The 16,823-nt window shown below is 31.9% G+C and overlaps 2 protein-coding genes across 2 annotated transcripts; both read left to right on the top strand.

Annotated features, from left to right (window-relative positions):
• Positions 1–7,554: 7,554 nt before the first annotated feature.
• Positions 7,555–9,796, top strand: LOC129874157 (senescence-specific cysteine protease SAG39-like). The gene is made up of 3 exons (XM_055949401.1): positions 7,555–8,054; positions 8,501–8,767; positions 9,194–9,796. The coding sequence occupies exons 1-3, from the start codon at positions 7,592–7,594 to the stop codon at positions 9,517–9,519; spliced, it is 1,056 nt and encodes a 351-aa protein (XP_055805376.1). The 5' UTR covers positions 7,555–7,591; the 3' UTR covers positions 9,520–9,796.
• Positions 9,797–12,433: 2,637 nt separating this feature from the next.
• Positions 12,434–15,475, top strand: LOC129873965 (transcription factor bHLH30-like). Its single transcript, XM_055949165.1, has 2 exons — positions 12,434–13,288; positions 14,816–15,475. The coding sequence occupies exons 1-2, from the start codon at positions 13,043–13,045 to the stop codon at positions 15,284–15,286; spliced, it is 717 nt and encodes a 238-aa protein (XP_055805140.1). The 5' UTR covers positions 12,434–13,042; the 3' UTR covers positions 15,287–15,475.
• The last annotated feature ends 1,348 nt before the right edge of the window (positions 15,476–16,823 follow it).

A 16,823-nucleotide genomic window follows, 5' to 3' on the forward strand; every position in this document is an offset into this window, starting at 1 on the left:
ACGAGGAATTAAAATTGTAAATATTTTTGTGTAAAATTACAAGTTTTATTTAAAATTGAGAGATCACATGCGTGAATGAAGTTAAGGCACTTATGCATGAAGTTTATGTATATATCTCAAATGTTCTTCTTTCACTAGAGCAAAATATTAGATATTGATAATATGCTATATTGAGAGCAATTTATATCGTCAGTCTTAGCTCCTCGCGGATTTCCTCTTTCTATTAAGAAATTCTAAAGAAAAAGTCCCTCGGACGAGAAAAGAAGGGGCTTTTGATCGAGATGGGTGGAAGAAGCACTGCAAAAATTGTGGAAATTAGAAACTAACTTCGTTCTATTGCCTAGTGTCTGTTTTCGCCCTTTGCTTCCGGCGAAGGTAAGTAGTCAAAAAAGTTTCCCGTAGAACGCGAGCATTGAGGCTTTCATCGAAACAAAGAGAGAGGAGGAAATCGCTTTCACATCTCATATGACATCTGTACCAACAAACTTCTTCGGATACCAGTAAGGTAGGTAGCTACTCCATCCGATCTAACTCCACAGGATCCAGCTTATTTATTAGATAAGTTAGACCCTTCTCCTTCAGGAGAGGATCCATGAGGCCCTAGAGCCAGGATGCTTGCTCTTGAAGATGAAGTAAACATGGTCATGGGCCAATATCTCAGTGCTGTTGAAGGTATGACTGAACACTTTAACCTAATTGGTTGGGAGTGGGCTTCTCTAATAGCCCCGTTGAATAGGTTGGTGAAGGCTTTTTGAAAAAAGTCTTTTTTTTCTCTTGTAAATGCATTTTTTTCTATTTAGAGGGAGGGGGCTTCAAGTTCTTAGGAAAAGCCATACGAAATAGCTCATGTACGGTTCGGGAGCCGAGGGAACCGAGCATAGAGAACCGGGGGCGGGCAAAAAGATAGGCTACGCAGAGTAGTCACTCTGGAGCAGGTTCTTTGACTGGGATCAATGCATGTATAAACCCTAAAAAATCCCGAAGGTCTAGTCTAGAAAAAATATGAATTTTGTTGGGTTAGCTTTTTGGTAGGAAAGGCGGTCACAGGAAGAAATGAGTTTGCCTTGATTTGATATCGCTCTAGCGGCTCGCACCGAAAATCGTGCTTTATCCCTAGATGTCTAGTCAACTGCTGCGCCTCAATGTATTTCGGGGAGAACCAGCTAACTCTGGGTGTGAATGGCATTTCACCCCTAACCACAACTCACCCGCTGATTCTTCAACATCAGTCGATCGAACCTCCACTTAGTTTCACCCAAGCTTCATCCTGATCTTAGTCATTTTGATCAACATGGCTGCAAGTGGACTTGGCTTATGGGTTTAAACTGACTACGACCAAATTCGTAGCTACTTCAACCAAAAAAAAGGGCGGCCCCCTATTCAAACCAAAAGAAGTACCTCACCTCACTTACGAAGAAATTGTTGGATACAAAACGATGGAAAAAATTGAAGGCGGCTTGCTCTAAACCATGTAAGTTACATCTACTATCTCTCAAATATTGGATTCGAAGGCTCTGCACCTCAATCCTTATTTGAATGGAAAAATAGTAGATTTTCTCCGAAAAGATGGAGACGGAGCTTCCTTCTTGCCTTTCATCATTTCAGGAAAGCTTATTAGAGTAGAGAATTTCCTTTTAGTTCCAATTTTGGTGAATTTATGCCTAAAAATGGGGCACATGAATATGTGATTCTTTTGTAAAATTAAATCTTTATATATATATTTTTAAAAATTGATATAATACTATCGATTGGCAGTTATGCAACAAGAAGGGTAAATTGTGCATTTGGTGAAATGTTGAGTAGGGCTGTTTAAAATCGAATCGAAAAAAGTTATTGATTTATCGGTAATGGGTTATTGATTTAGTGGTTTCGGTAATGATTTTAATTTTTTTTATTATTGGGTTACCGATTCTTAACGGGTTAACCGATAACCCGATAGTAACTTAATAATTTCTATTTATTGCCATCAGTATATAAATTCTTTTTTTAGTTTTCATACTTTTATTTCTTGTTGTCTCAAACTCTTACAATGTTTTACATTTGCTTTAGAGAAAGACGCAATTTATCAACTCACGTGCATGATTCATTTGGTTTGTTACCTTGTTTCTAAGTGATTTTCAATATAAAAAAAATTGCATCAAATTTTAACGGTTAAATCGATAATCGAACCGATAATGATCAATAACTGATAAACCAATATCTTAATGATTCTATAACGGTTTATCATGTTTTGCTTTAGAGAAAGACACAATTTTATCAACTCATGTGCATGATTCATTTGGTTTGTCACTTTATTTCTAAGTGATTTTCAATAGGTTTTTTTTGTATCAAATCTTAACGGTAAAATTGATAACCGACACCATAATGATTAATAACCGATAACCAATAAGCTAATATATTAATAGTTCTATAACGGTTTAGCATGTTTATAAATCGATTATCGATAAATCAAATTGATAAACTTCAAAATCAAACCAAACTGACCGATACGCAATCCTAATGTTGACTTATTCATCCAGAAAACTAGGGATCAAATTCCTACTTGATACATTTTTTCCTTATTTTTTTAGTGATGCACCCATATTTTGAAAATCCTAAATTTGGCCCATTCATTCCTTTTAGTATATTTGAGCTTTTCCAATAACATTTACTTGATTTAAATTTACTTTTCATATTTGAACCGTAACATTAGTACCTGTAATATTAATCTAGGATTTACAGTTATTTACTAAATATATGTTGTAAATAAATTCATATGATGAACATAATTTTAAGGAATAATGGTCCGAAAAATATTTGAATTTTGACGAAAATTGTTATAACAATCTCAAATTTTGGACAGGCCCTATTACCCCCGCACTATTTAATAGTGCATTTTAAAAGTATATTCGTGGATGAGTTAATCTAAATTTTTGTGGGTTTGATAACTATTGTTTGATAACTATTGACGTTATTGTTGATTTTGAAATCAAAACTTTTAGATTTTTCACTGACTTCAACGATATTACATTCAACACAAAATCAAGTTCATTGACTTCAACCATAGAAACTAGCAAACGTAAATACTTTCAAAATTACATCAACTCCAAAAAATGCTTCAACTAGCTATTTTGATCCAAACAACAACACTTTCAAACAAAACTCAACCACGAAAATACTTTTAAAATGCACTATTAAATAGTACAGGAGAGTAATAGGGCCCATCCAAAATTTGAAATTGTTACGACAATTTTCATCAAAGTTCGATATTTTTCAGACCATTATCTCTAATTTTAATCTACTAATAGAATAGTAAATAACGTATCATCAAAACGTTAAAACACTGATAATGTAATTAGTTTGTACACATTACACCCCCATCCAATTCCTTCTTCTATTTGTTTCTCTTTTGCTTTTCTTTTTTTCCTACCGTTTCTAGTAGATAGATACGGACACATACTTTCGTTAATCAGTTGCTTATAATTAAGAAACTCTTTAGATTTAATTGACAGGTGAAATAACATTTGAAGCAATTATAACCATCCATTTACAATGAAACAATTAAGGAAGTCGTTATAAGTACAAATTAATTAGATTAGTGAAGTCTTGCCTTTATTATGCATCATATGAAAACGAAATGGCCGCCATTTTCTGATTACATTTGACTTGAGAGTACGTACGTCATCATATCTCCTGAACAAAACATTATTCTTTATCTTTTTCATTAAAAGGAAAATTTCTCTTTTTCTTAATATTCTGTCCGTCTAAATTCATATGTACTGTTACTTTTCTTTTTAATTCATTTTTAAAAAAATACTATTAAATTTCTATATTTAGCAAGTTTTTTATTCAATATTTAGTTCACCTTAATAATTGATTTACCTACAAAATTCAAAATATGTTTTAAATATGTTATACATATTTTTTTTATGATCATAAAATTCTAAACTTGATAGTAAAAAACAGATATTCCTTTCAAATCACTCATATATCACTATCACTTTTTCTGTCAAGGGGTAAATCTTAACTTGTGGCTAATAGCACAATAGAGTAAGAGACCATGCTTTGCACTAAGGAGACGCATACAAAATATATAACAAATCAAGCGATCCCACAAACCTGACCCAAATTTTCTTTCATGCATAAAATAGATTCCATTTAATTACTTCCAAATTTTTGGGGTCTACACTTTTCGTGTAGATAGTATATGTTTTGCTTCTATCAATAGATTCCTTTTACTTGTAAAGAGGATCACCATTACACGGATTCTATGATAAAGAGTGTTTTTTATTGGATTTTTTAATAAAGTTATTCAATTTTGCTGACCCAAAGATTCTTATAAGAACTATTTGATTCCACAAAGAAGAATTAATCATGAAATGTTTTGTATTTGTCATTTGTTGTGTGTGTTCATGGATTTATTCAATTCACAATTGTCACTAAAACTAAACCAAAGAGATACTCATGTGAAAGAAATTGTGACGTGTGAAAATTCTCCCTGAAAGACATTTAGAGTTATAAGCCAGGAAGGCAGGTTAACCTTTTGGACCAGCAAAGCGTCCATATTTTTTTGTTGCAATTGCATCCTATAGCTTATTTGAACACTCCCATCTAAAACAACGTATTGGAAAAAGGGCCAATTATATTCTTGTACTCTCCTAAGTGGTTTAAATTCTTTCGGTCCAAATATTATAATCTTGTTAAACTCAGTCCAAATAAATATTGATATTCCACACAACTTAGTGATTTACCCTACGACCAAAACAATTGTCGAACATATTTCAATAAAGTAATAAGAACAATAAGTAAAAAAACATAATATTTTTATGTGGAAATACCCAGCTCAAAAAGTTAAAAAAACCACGACATGTAGTTCTTCAATGTGTTCCTTCCATCTTCTGGTAGCATTTGCAAAGTCAATCTTACAATTGCTTTTTTTTTTTGCTCGGTAAGTGCACAAATATTCTAGACAACTTCACCTCTATTTAATTAAGCATAACTCTTCCTAGAGTTATTCTTCACTTCAGATTCCACATTGACTCAAACTCTCTTGACTTAGAGTTCTACTTCAAGTGAGACTCGTTCTTCAATTCAAACTCTATGCCTCTTTAGACTCCTTCTTCAAATCAAACTCTTTGATTCTTTCGTGTTGTAGTCAAACACAACTCTTCAATTGATCACATAGTTGTTTTCTTGAGTTTTATCACGAAGTTAGCATTATCCCTTCCATGATTTCTGCACTCTTTCAACTGTTCGTGATAGTTTACCTTTGGACCATGCTGGCTGACGTGTTTTATCTTTCTTTGTCAATCATCAAAGTTGCATAAACCCCAATAAATATATATATCCTTCCCGTTATACATTGAAACAAATTTACTCTTAATTTTGAAAGAAAATCACGTAGCAAGATAAGAATATTAAATGACCACTCCAAATTTTAAACACTCGATTCCTTAAAAAATCCATCGGCCGTTTAATCTATTTTATCCACTTCGTGTTCTTTTCTTGTTTAAAATGATAGTGCCTAAATAATTAATGAGATCATTTTGTCAGTTTCGTAGCTATTGGAGACTGAAAGTAACTAAGAAGTGCCTACTAATTCAGTTACTAATTAATAAATTAATTATTCTCAGAATGAAGTTAGATTTCCGTGTTAAACATCCCTACCTAGTCAACATTTTCCAAGCTACATACATATGCATGAAATGTGATACACAATATTATAAGTAGTACTTGTTTAGCCTTTAGCTAGGCATGTGTATCAATCATTCAAGTCAAAACTCTTCCATAATGAGTTCCATGTGGTGATGGTTTCGTATAACTATAGTCCATGCACTCCTTTAACAGTACTATAGTACTGTGTCAGATCGATCCACTTGGATGGAAATCATGATGATTTTCCATATATTTAGTGTAATTTCCCAGTAACCCAATCAAAATTTTGAACCACCACTGGTTGCCATGTGATGGAAATATAGAATGTGATTACTGAAAAAAAGATAGTGTTATTTGTACAAGTTAAGTACAACAACAACAACCCAGTGAAATCCCACATCGTAGGGTCTGGAGAGGGTAAAGTGTACGCAGACCTGACTCCTACCAATGTAGGACGGCTGTTTTCGAAAGGCCATGAATAAGCTACTTATAAAGGCCATGAATGCTTTTAATGGTATGTGGCCTTTTGAAGAAAACGTAACATCATGATAATGAGGAGGATCATTAAGTTGTTTTAAACTTGCAAATAGTAATTCAGAGCCAACGGTTTCACAAGATAAGTATGGAGATAACAAAGTGATTGTGTGGGGCCTTTCTATGGGTTAATTTATTACCTATACCTATGTTTGAAGACGCATCTGCACTTGATATTTGATAAATATTTGAATGATATGAATAGCACACTGTTAAGAGTCATTTTGAGCTGTTTTAGTCCAACGACAAGAAGATAATAAAGATTTCTTAAAAAATTAATAAGAGACAATAAAAATTTTCAGGCCGTCGAGGTAGTATGCAACAATTTTCATGCTAAGTACAATAACTGATCTAATTCCATCCAAAAGTGTTTGTTTAACCAAACTTCTAAAATTAGTTTATTAAAAGAGCTTTTCCTTAAAAAAATATTTTTGGTGAAAAATAATTTGTGTTTGACTAATCAATTTCAAAATCATTTTGTGCGGCAATTAACGACGTTTGACCAAATTTTTAAAAAGTGTGTCTAACTGTATATTCACAAATGTACTTTTCAAAATAGCTATTTTGGAGAAAATCTGTTTTTAGTTTCCGAAAAATAGTTCTTGCTATTCCCCAAAGCGGTTATTTTCTCTGAAAAGTTTGGTCGAACATAGAGTGTACATGTACCGGATTGGTTCGGATTTTTTATAAATCAAACCAAACCAAACCATTTGTGTCGGGTTATTAAATCTATAAACCAAACCAAACCAATAAAAGTCGGGTTTTTCGATATCAATTTTTCTTGGGTTTTTCGAGTTTCTCGGATTTTCATAGTATCTAATAAAAAGCACATAGCAGTGCTTCTTAAAAAGAGTTCTAGTACAAAATATCAACATATAAGATTGAGACAGAATATTGTTTGAAGTTTTAACTTTATAAGATCGGCTTTTTTTGTATATTATTTAGATGGACTTCTCAAGTCCAAATCTAAATGTAAGAAAGAAAATAAAAATTATGAAAAAATTTTAAAAAATATTTATAAATTACATTTTAATAAATATTTTTATGTATAACATAATTTAAAAGTAGTATATCTATAATCGGATCGGTTTGGGTTCGGTTTGACTTTTTTTTAGTTAAAACCAAACCAACACGAAACCAAGTCAAAACAAACCACTAGTCGGGTTTTTTTCGGGTTTGGTTCGATTTGTCGGTTTAATGTTGTTTATCGGTTTGTCCTGTACAGCCCAATCGCACACCAAATGAGTTAGAAAATTGTGCAAGAAATCCAAAATAGCATGGCTTTATCTCTGCAACAACAACAGGAGATTCAACTTGTAGGAATTTCTTGCCTATAAATACCTTTAGCCAAGCTTGCTTTAACATTCATCCAAGAAAATATTTCAATTTCCTTTTTTCATAATAATTAGTTGTTTCATATATAATGGCTATATTTGCAAATCCTAGCCAATACCTTTGCTTAGCTTTGTTCTTCATAGTTTTGGAACTTTGGAGCTCTCATGTAGCTTCATCACGTCCAATCAACTATGAGGCAACCATGAGAGTTAGGCATGAGCAATGGATTGCCCATCATGACAAAATTTACAACAATTTGAAAGAAAAAGAAATACGTTTTAAGATATTCAAAGAAAACGTGGAACGTATAGAAACTTTTAATGCAGCAGGGAATAAAGAATACAAACTTGGTGTTAATCAATTTGCTGATATCACGAACGAGGAGTTTCGTGTATTACATACCGGTTACAAGAGGTCATTGCACCCTAAGGTTATGTCCTCCTCAAAGCCAAAAACACATTTTAGGTACGCTAATGTAACAGACATACCGCCAACTATGGATTGGAGAAAGAAAGGTGCCGTTACTCCTATCAAGGACCAAAAGGAATGTGGTAAGTACATCTTCCTTAAGAAAGTAACTAATTAACTGCCCCATAAACGTGCTAGAGTTGAACTTTTTCCTATTGGACAAAATCGCAAATTTGACTTTGAAGCTGGTGATCATAACAAAAAGTAAGGCACTACCACTACATGTTTGTCAAGATTTTTTTTATTTTTTTATTCCATTCGTTTAAATTTATTCGTCCACTTTTTAAAAATAAATTTTCATTTTTACTTGTTTAATTTAACATATCAAAAAAAAGACAAGTTATTTTTCATTTTTATTCTTAACATTGATTACTCATTTCAAATTATTTACTAATTTTATTAAAGACTATAAGCCAATTAATATGGATATCATAATAAAAATAAAAAAAAAAAAAAAACAGGAGACAAATTTCCATTTCTTTGTGATTTTTTCTTTCATTAACTTATTTGTTCCTATGCAAACACACAGGGTGCTGTTGGGCATTTTCTGCAGTAGCAGCTATGGAAGGCGTACACCAAGTGAAAACAGGAAAATTGATCCCTTTATCAGAGCAAGAGCTTGTAGATTGTGATGTCGAAGGCGAGGACAAAGGTTGCACCGGAGGACTCTTGGATACTGCCTTTGGATTCATCATAAAAAATAAGGGCCTCACAACAGAAGCAAATTATCCATACGAAGGAGCAGATGGTCTATGCAACAAGAAAAAATCAGCTGTTTCAGTAGCCAAGATTACAGGTAAATTATTTGTTTTGGCCGAGTTAGGTTCTCACCCATTCTTCAGCCACTATCAGATAACCAGAATATTGTTAATTTTATTTTTCGAACCACCTTAGCTTGTCGACACATTGAAAAATAAAGTAAAATATTTAATTAAAACTCCCACAATTGCCGTAGTAAAATTGCTCAATTTTGTGCTCCGACGGCAGCAGTTAGAACTTTGAGACTAATTTTCTAAGAATATTTTCCACCTAGTTGTATTCTGATGGATCAAAATTGATGACATCAATAATCGGAAATTGGTGAATTTCTAGTAATGATAGTGCGATTGACCATAAACATTAGATGGGGGTTATGACCCAACCTGTTTATTAACTTCACATGCTTTAACCTGTCTAAATTAAACCCGCTCATTTAACACTCCTGACTGATTAATTACTATAGGATACGAAGATGTGCCGGCCAACAACGAGAAGGCTCTTTTACAAGCTGTGGCTAATCAACCTGTGTCAGTGGCCATCGATGGGAGTAGCTTCGATTTCCAGTTCTATTCAAGTGGTGTATTTAGTGGATCGTGTAGCACTTGGCTTAACCATGCTGTTACAGCAGTGGGGTATGGTGCTACAAGTGATGGTACAAAATATTGGATTATAAAGAATTCTTGGGGCAGTAAATGGGGTGAAAATGGATATATACACATGAAAAGGGATGTTGATGACAAAGAAGGCCTTTGTGGACTTGCCATGGAAGCTTCTTATCCCACTGCCTAAACGAAATTAAATATGTGAATATTTTATTTTATTTTTAAAAAAGGCTTGGGGCAGAAAATTGAATTCTTAGTAATACAGTGAAAATACACTGCCAAACAGTTAAGCTACGAAGATTCCCTAAAACATACATATGTGAATACGTTCTGGGTGTGAAGTAGATTTGGATGGGACTGTCTGTATATAGTTATTATCATAGCACTTAAAAGGTGCCAGCTTCTAATTAATTGTATTATTATATGCGCATCATGTGAAATATATAATGGTTATATTGTTTAAATTAAGTTGATTTGACTTACCAGCTTTCCCTTGCAACAATAATATATGACGTTCGTTGTGTATGAAATTAATAATGTCCCCATAAGAGTACGTGTCGTTTTGGATACCTATGACTAGTAAATAATTGATACTTTTTCTATTTCATATTAAATAATTTTTTAGGTTTTTCCTTTAATGAAGTTTTACATTTGTAGAAGATATATTGCACTATTTTTAAGAATAACTTGGGAATAAATAAAAGGTCAATAATGAAAAATATAATTTAAATTATGTTTTTAAATATTTTTATTAATAGGTGTATATTTTCTCACAAATTCACTTAATATAAAATGGAGGGGTATATTATTAAGTGCAAATCTCACAAGTGAATATATATATATATAACTCCTAAGCAATTTCTTAGTTAATTAAACGTAACACAATCATACATAAATTCTCTTCTCTGTTCAATCTTCCTAGAACCAGATGGGGAAAAGATATTCCTGCTTAAGACTTTTTTAAATGAAAGTTATAACTTCGTCACATTAATGATTATTTTTTATTAGTATAGAAGCCGAAAAGTGAATGATTATACGTGAATTTAACTTGGAAAAGAAGTCCAAATGCTACCAACCTACAAATAAGCAAAAAATATGTAGACTATAATTAACGAGATATTCAATCCAACATGCTTCTTGTCTTGATTTGAAGGCATGGAGGAAATTTTCTTTATAACTTAAAGCGAGAGTGATTTCGATAGTACAGTAGTAATATATAGCTAACTCTCGAAGAGTCATAATTAACTAGTACGTACTATCTAAATAATATTGGTAATTAACTATAGGTTCTCTGTTCCGTCATGATAATTAACTATTTTCTCCTATCCAAAATAAGTGTTCACTTAACATTTATATTTTGGTTTGAATATGTGTTCACTTACATAATCAGAAATTAATTTTTTTTGCTTATTAATAAATTGAGTGAACTAACTTTAATTCTGACTTGGTTTAGTCTAAACCTTTTTTTCTTTATTGTTACTTTCTAAGTATCAAATGCCAGGTCATGGATGACTTGAATGTGAACACCTTCAAAACCTAACTGAAAAGTATAAGTCTACCAATATTTCTCTTTCAGAAAACGGTTACACCAGTCATTTTTCAGCAGCTGATTTGAGTACAATTATTTTAACCACCTAATAATGACTTCAAGTTTAATTATTTATTTATATTAGTTTTTATGGATGTCTTAACTTGCCGTTGATTTATTAAGAAACAATCAATCAATGGAGTTTGAGATTATAAAACAAGAATATTTCAAATTTGACTCTCCATTGGTCTACGAGAAGAGTTTTTTAAGTTTGACTTTTTTTATTTAGGTTTTTAAAAAAAAAATGATTTAAAGATACATATGTTAAGAGATAAAAGGTTCACGGCCTCAAATAAAGTATAAATGCATTAGTAATGTTTGTTTTAAAACTTTTATGGTGAGCTAATGTTTCTTGTGGTTTTCGGTTTCGGACCTATTCTGAATAATTTTAAATATTAACCACTTGAGAAAGGGAATAAAATAATAATGCATTGCAATATTCAACCCTTATTATTGCAAATTTCAACTACTTTGGTGACCGGTCGATTGCAAACTAATTAAGTTTTATTCTATTAACTAAACTGAAATATTGTTAAACCCTAATGATTTTTTTTTGTTAATAACCCTAAAGACTTATGAGGTTATAAACCGATCATTTCTAGATGACTGTATGAGACTTGAGAGTTTGAAAGAGACTAGGGATGGATGCTGAAGCTTTAGTATATTATGATCTAATTTTGAATCCGTCTCTGACCAGTTATGAAGCTGATTTTGAAATTTGATCTTTCCTCTTTTATTATATTCTAATTTGCTTGTCACTTAGGCTCAGCACTTAATTATTTGTCAAACTTCTAACGCAAAAATCAACTACATATAATAATTAATCTTTGCACTATTTCTAATTTTTTTTCTTATATAAAAGTGACGAAGAATACATTTAAAAATATTTAATAAAGAGACACACTATTTCATTCTCGAAAACAATATATATAACACCCTTTTTGGGACCATAAGCCGGGGTTATATTAGAATCAATCAATGCACGTTATAACCTTTCATAATTACATAGAAACAGTACGTACACGAGTTTATTTATTATTTTTTTATATACGTATGATCTCCTTTTTAAGATACTATTAAAGATTGTGGTGGAGTGATAAGTATTTCTTCATTTTTAATTAGGAATTTTAGACTTGAGTCATGAATATGTAGTTATCTTTGGTAGAGAGCACTTTACTCTCAATATGAGACTTTTCGTCACGAATCGGATTAGTCAACCCCCAAAAGAGGATAACTCAAACAGATGGAAAAAAAATTCAAAGGTAAAATGACAAGGGCAGCATAATTTTAAAATCATAAATATGCAAATTTCATACCTTTTTCATATATATTTCATTGTATAGATGGTCAACTTATTTGAATTTCTCCACATACGCACTTGCATTCATTTTATAATTCAAGTATACATTGTCTTTTATTTACAAAAAAATGTATTTCTTTAATCTTTTTTGCTCGAATTGGCAAATTTTCAATTCTCTATTTATATCATCAAGTCCTACACTATAAACACCATAAGCTATAGCAAATTTTTTTGCATCCTCTGTATCTTCAAAACCAAGAAGATCAAAAAGTCTTGTGTCCACTTTGTCCTTTTCAACATACACAGAAAATCTTTGTTTGTTTATTTCTGGGGTTTCGATTTGTTTGCTCTTTATCTTCATCGATTTGCTCAACAGGGCCAACTTCATATTCATCGAGATGCTGACCATTAGAAAGAAAATGTGGATGTTTTCTTGCTAATTTTTGTCTTTCCCATAATTTGTTTAAAGTTCACATTAGTTTTTTAATATTTTTAGTTTACATCTTCTATGACAGTTATGTCCACAACTATCACAATTACTACTCTCTCTGCTGCCAAGATTTTCTCAATTTTCAAGATTGTCCCTCGAATGATCTCTTTTTGGTTTGCTCCTACAACTCGTCCTCCTGGAGCTGACCCTTAGATTATTTTTTGCAATTTTCTCATGGTATTATCATATTTGTTCTTGAATCCTAGTTTAATAACTTAATGGTTTGTTTTGTTGAGTCTTGTTTGAAATGTGAAATACAGTTATATTATAGCATCAATATACAATAATATACAAGAAAAGACTATTGTATTCGTGTGCATTGATTTGTTAGAATGAACTGTGGGAATTTAGGTGAGTTTTGTGAGAATGAGGCAAAAGGGGTTGTTCAAAGTTTGGTGTTGGATAGTGAGAAAGGTGAATTAGTGAAGGCTAGTGGAAGAGTGGAGAAAAAAGTTGGGAAATCAGAGGGAAAAACAATTGCTGCATTGAAGAGCCATAGCGAGGCAGAGAGGCGAAGAAGGCAGAGGATTAATGCTCATTTGTCCACACTCAGGAGTCTTGTGCCATCTTCTGACAAAGTAAGTTAGTAATTGAGTTTTTAGATTACATGTCTGGTGCACTATTGTGTATATTTTCAGGTGAAAATTGGTTTTTATCTTTTGATCATGGCATTGAATCTGATAAAAGATGTAGAAATGTTTCTAGTGTTGCAACTTGGACTATGTGTCAAATAACCTTATCTAAACCTGAGCTATTTGATCTAGTTCATAAATTGTTGTTAGGTCAGTTTTGTGTCACTTACTTGCACAAATTTGTATTGAAACATCCCTGGTTGTATTCCCTAACGTAATTCTCACTGAGTCTCACATATAGAGAAAAACAACAAACGAATTTCATTTTGAGCGCATAAATCTTGAAGGCTGAAACCATTTACTCTCTGTTTTCGGCTGCTAGATTGATGAAAAATCTCTCCAAATCTCGTCTTTTATGAGTGATTCACCGACCACTAGATCCAAGTTGACTAGTCAGGGCGGAACTAGAGGGGCGAAAGGAGTTTTTTGCTGGAAAATTACGTCATAGATACAAAGTTATATTCTTTTTTGTGTATATATAGTAAATGTTGAACGCCATAACGAAAATTTTAGCTCAGCACTGTTTTCAGTAATCAATAAATAAACTGGCTAATTAACTGTCCTACTTATTTCCATTATGTGCCTCTGACAATTGTTGTCTCATTTTCTTCATGTTTGTTTCGCACTTTGTTCTGATAGAAGGAAATTCAGGGAGGCTATACTGCTAGGTAGAATTTATCGTGTATTAGTTTGATGTGGTCCTTTCATAATTTGGCAAATCAAAAAATTTCACTAAAAGAATTTCAAAATATTCGATAAATAAAAATATAGTGCTAGAAAGTTGAACTCGAAACCTTAGGATGAATTTTGACCCTAGATCCGCCCTGCTCATAATTAGAAATTGCTAGTTTTTGGTGCAACTTGCAATGATGGAAACATTATTATAGATTTTAAATTTGTTCTATAAGATCATCACCAAAGTAAACTCTTTGGCGGTTTGTCGGCTAATTTAAATTTTCATTTGATAAAAGCTAAACCTGTAGAGTGCAATGTCGGCTAGTGACTTGTATCTCTTTATCTATGCCAACACGTTTTGATTTGTTTAATTAATTAGTTATATTATTGGTAAAGTAGTTAGGACTGCGTCTCTTGATCACTTTTTGACTTTGTTCACCGTTCTATTAGTAATATTATTGTAGTTTGCACTTTGGTCCAAAGACTGACAAGATGACCTTAACAACTATGAGTTAACCATTTGACTTGAACACTTATTTTCTATTAAGATAGTCATTTTCATGTCATCTACCGTGGCCTACTTTTCTAGAAAGGAGTAGCCACTTTGACTATTTGGCTGTCCCTTAAATTTGTCAATATATCTCAACAGACACTTTCGACTTCAATTTCAGAAAAGCCTTTATATGTGTTTTCAAGTGTCCATTACGTAAGGTAAAATATGTCACAAAGTCATTTTAATGTCATGTCAATGATGTACTTTTATTGAGCTTCAACTCAAGGTTAAAACTTTTGCTTCAGATGGACAAAGCAGCATTGCTAGCTCAAGTAGTATGCCAAGTGAAACAATTGAAGGAAACAGCAACTCATGTTAGTGAAAGATTCTTCATACCATTGGACTCTGATGAAATAAAAGTTGAAACAATTGCTGAAAATGCAATAGATGGGACATGTCTTTACAGGGCATCCATTTGTTGTGAATACAGGACTGATCTTTTATCAGATTTAAAGGAAACTATCAATTCCCTTCATGTGAATTTGATTAAGTCAGAAATATCAACGTTAGGAAGTCGAGTGAAGAACGTGTTTGTCTTCACGAATTTGATCGATGGAGATCGTGCCAATACTGAGGCTCGGCAAATTCTCTTATCCTCTATTCGACAGGCATTTAGTTCTGTCCTTGATAAAGTTTCAGCATTTTCAGAATATTCAGCCTACCCCAACAAGAGGCAACGTATTTCTTGCTTCGATTCTTCAAGCTTATTCCGATGATCACGATTAGCTCCATTTTAATATCATTCAATAGCTTGTATATTGTCTAATATGATGTTTTTCATGTTCTCTGTTATCAAATAATGGTTGGTTTGGATTGGATTACAACCCTGCCAGTGACCTGATAACTATATGTAAATAGTTTGTTACCTATTATTATTATATTTATATATATTACACTATCTTTGTGCATGCATAAAGGCGGATTTCTTTAATGGAGCTAGGGTAATTGTGAATGAGGTAATGTAATGTAATTGCTTTGTGATAAAGATCATTTTAATTACCATATAACAAGAAAGTTTATGAATTGTTGAAAGAATTAAATGAAGCTCCTATGTTTAGGAATTTGGTAAGTTATGGGTCATCATATTTCTTCACTCTCTTGGTCTTGAAAGAAGTTCACTCAAATTGAAACGAGGGAAAGCTATGGATACAGAGTGTTTGGCCAATTAGTTTATCAACATGATCAAAATATATCAGTGTATGTATTATGTATAGGTATATATATTATATATATATTTGATATAAAGTACACACAACTTATATACTTTGTACATATTTTGTAAACTGGTAGGCCGAAGTGTTTAGGACCGTAATTATTCCAGAAATGAGCATAAATAGTTTGTTACGTATTATATTTATATAATTACACTATCTTTGTGCATGCTTATAGGTGGTTTTCTTTAATGGAGGGTGATTGTGAATGATGAATGAGGTAATGCATGTAGTGTAATTGCTTTGTGAAAATGTAAATTTTTATACATAAAGATCATTTTACCAGATAACAAGAAAGTTTATGAAGTGCTGAAAGAATTGAATGAAGCTCCTATGTTTAGGAAAAAAAAAAATTAGCTATGGGTCCTCCGGTTTCTTCACTTTCTTGGGCTTGACAGGAAGTTCACTCAAATTGAAAAGAGGGAAAGTTAGAGATATATATTGTTCGGCCAACTAGGTTACCAATATGAACAAAATATATCAATGTATAATGGATAGAGTATATGTTATGTATAAGTATGTATATTATATGTATAGTACATGCATATTTAGTATAAAGTATATATAACCTATACACTTAATGCATATGTAAACTAGTTGATCAAAGTATTTAGTCATGTCGTAATTATTCCAAAACTGAATTTATATAATCGTCCACCAAAATAATAGCCAACAAAGTGTATAAAATATAATTATTTATCTAGCAAATAAATTATTTTTGGCCAACGGGACAAATGTGTAGCTTATCCAAAAACAAACTACATGGGCCCTTTTTCTTCTTATAATCGTGGATAATTGCTGGAAAAATTACTTGATTGGTTGTTTTTTAAAAATTAATTACTGATTTTAGTGATATTTTTTATTTATTACCATTTATAGCAATATATAGCAACATTATGATAAATTTACACTTGTATTAAAAGTGAATTATGCATACAATATAAATGTATTATAAGTGTTTTAAAATATATATTATGTTTGTGTAGTAAGAAACTAACATAATGTATTATAAGTCTATTAAAATATGTGATAAATGTATTAT

This window comes from Solanum dulcamara, chromosome 11, assembly GCF_947179165.1.
Source record: "Solanum dulcamara chromosome 11, daSolDulc1.2, whole genome shotgun sequence".
Taxonomy (NCBI): Eukaryota; Viridiplantae; Streptophyta; class Magnoliopsida; order Solanales; family Solanaceae; genus Solanum; species Solanum dulcamara.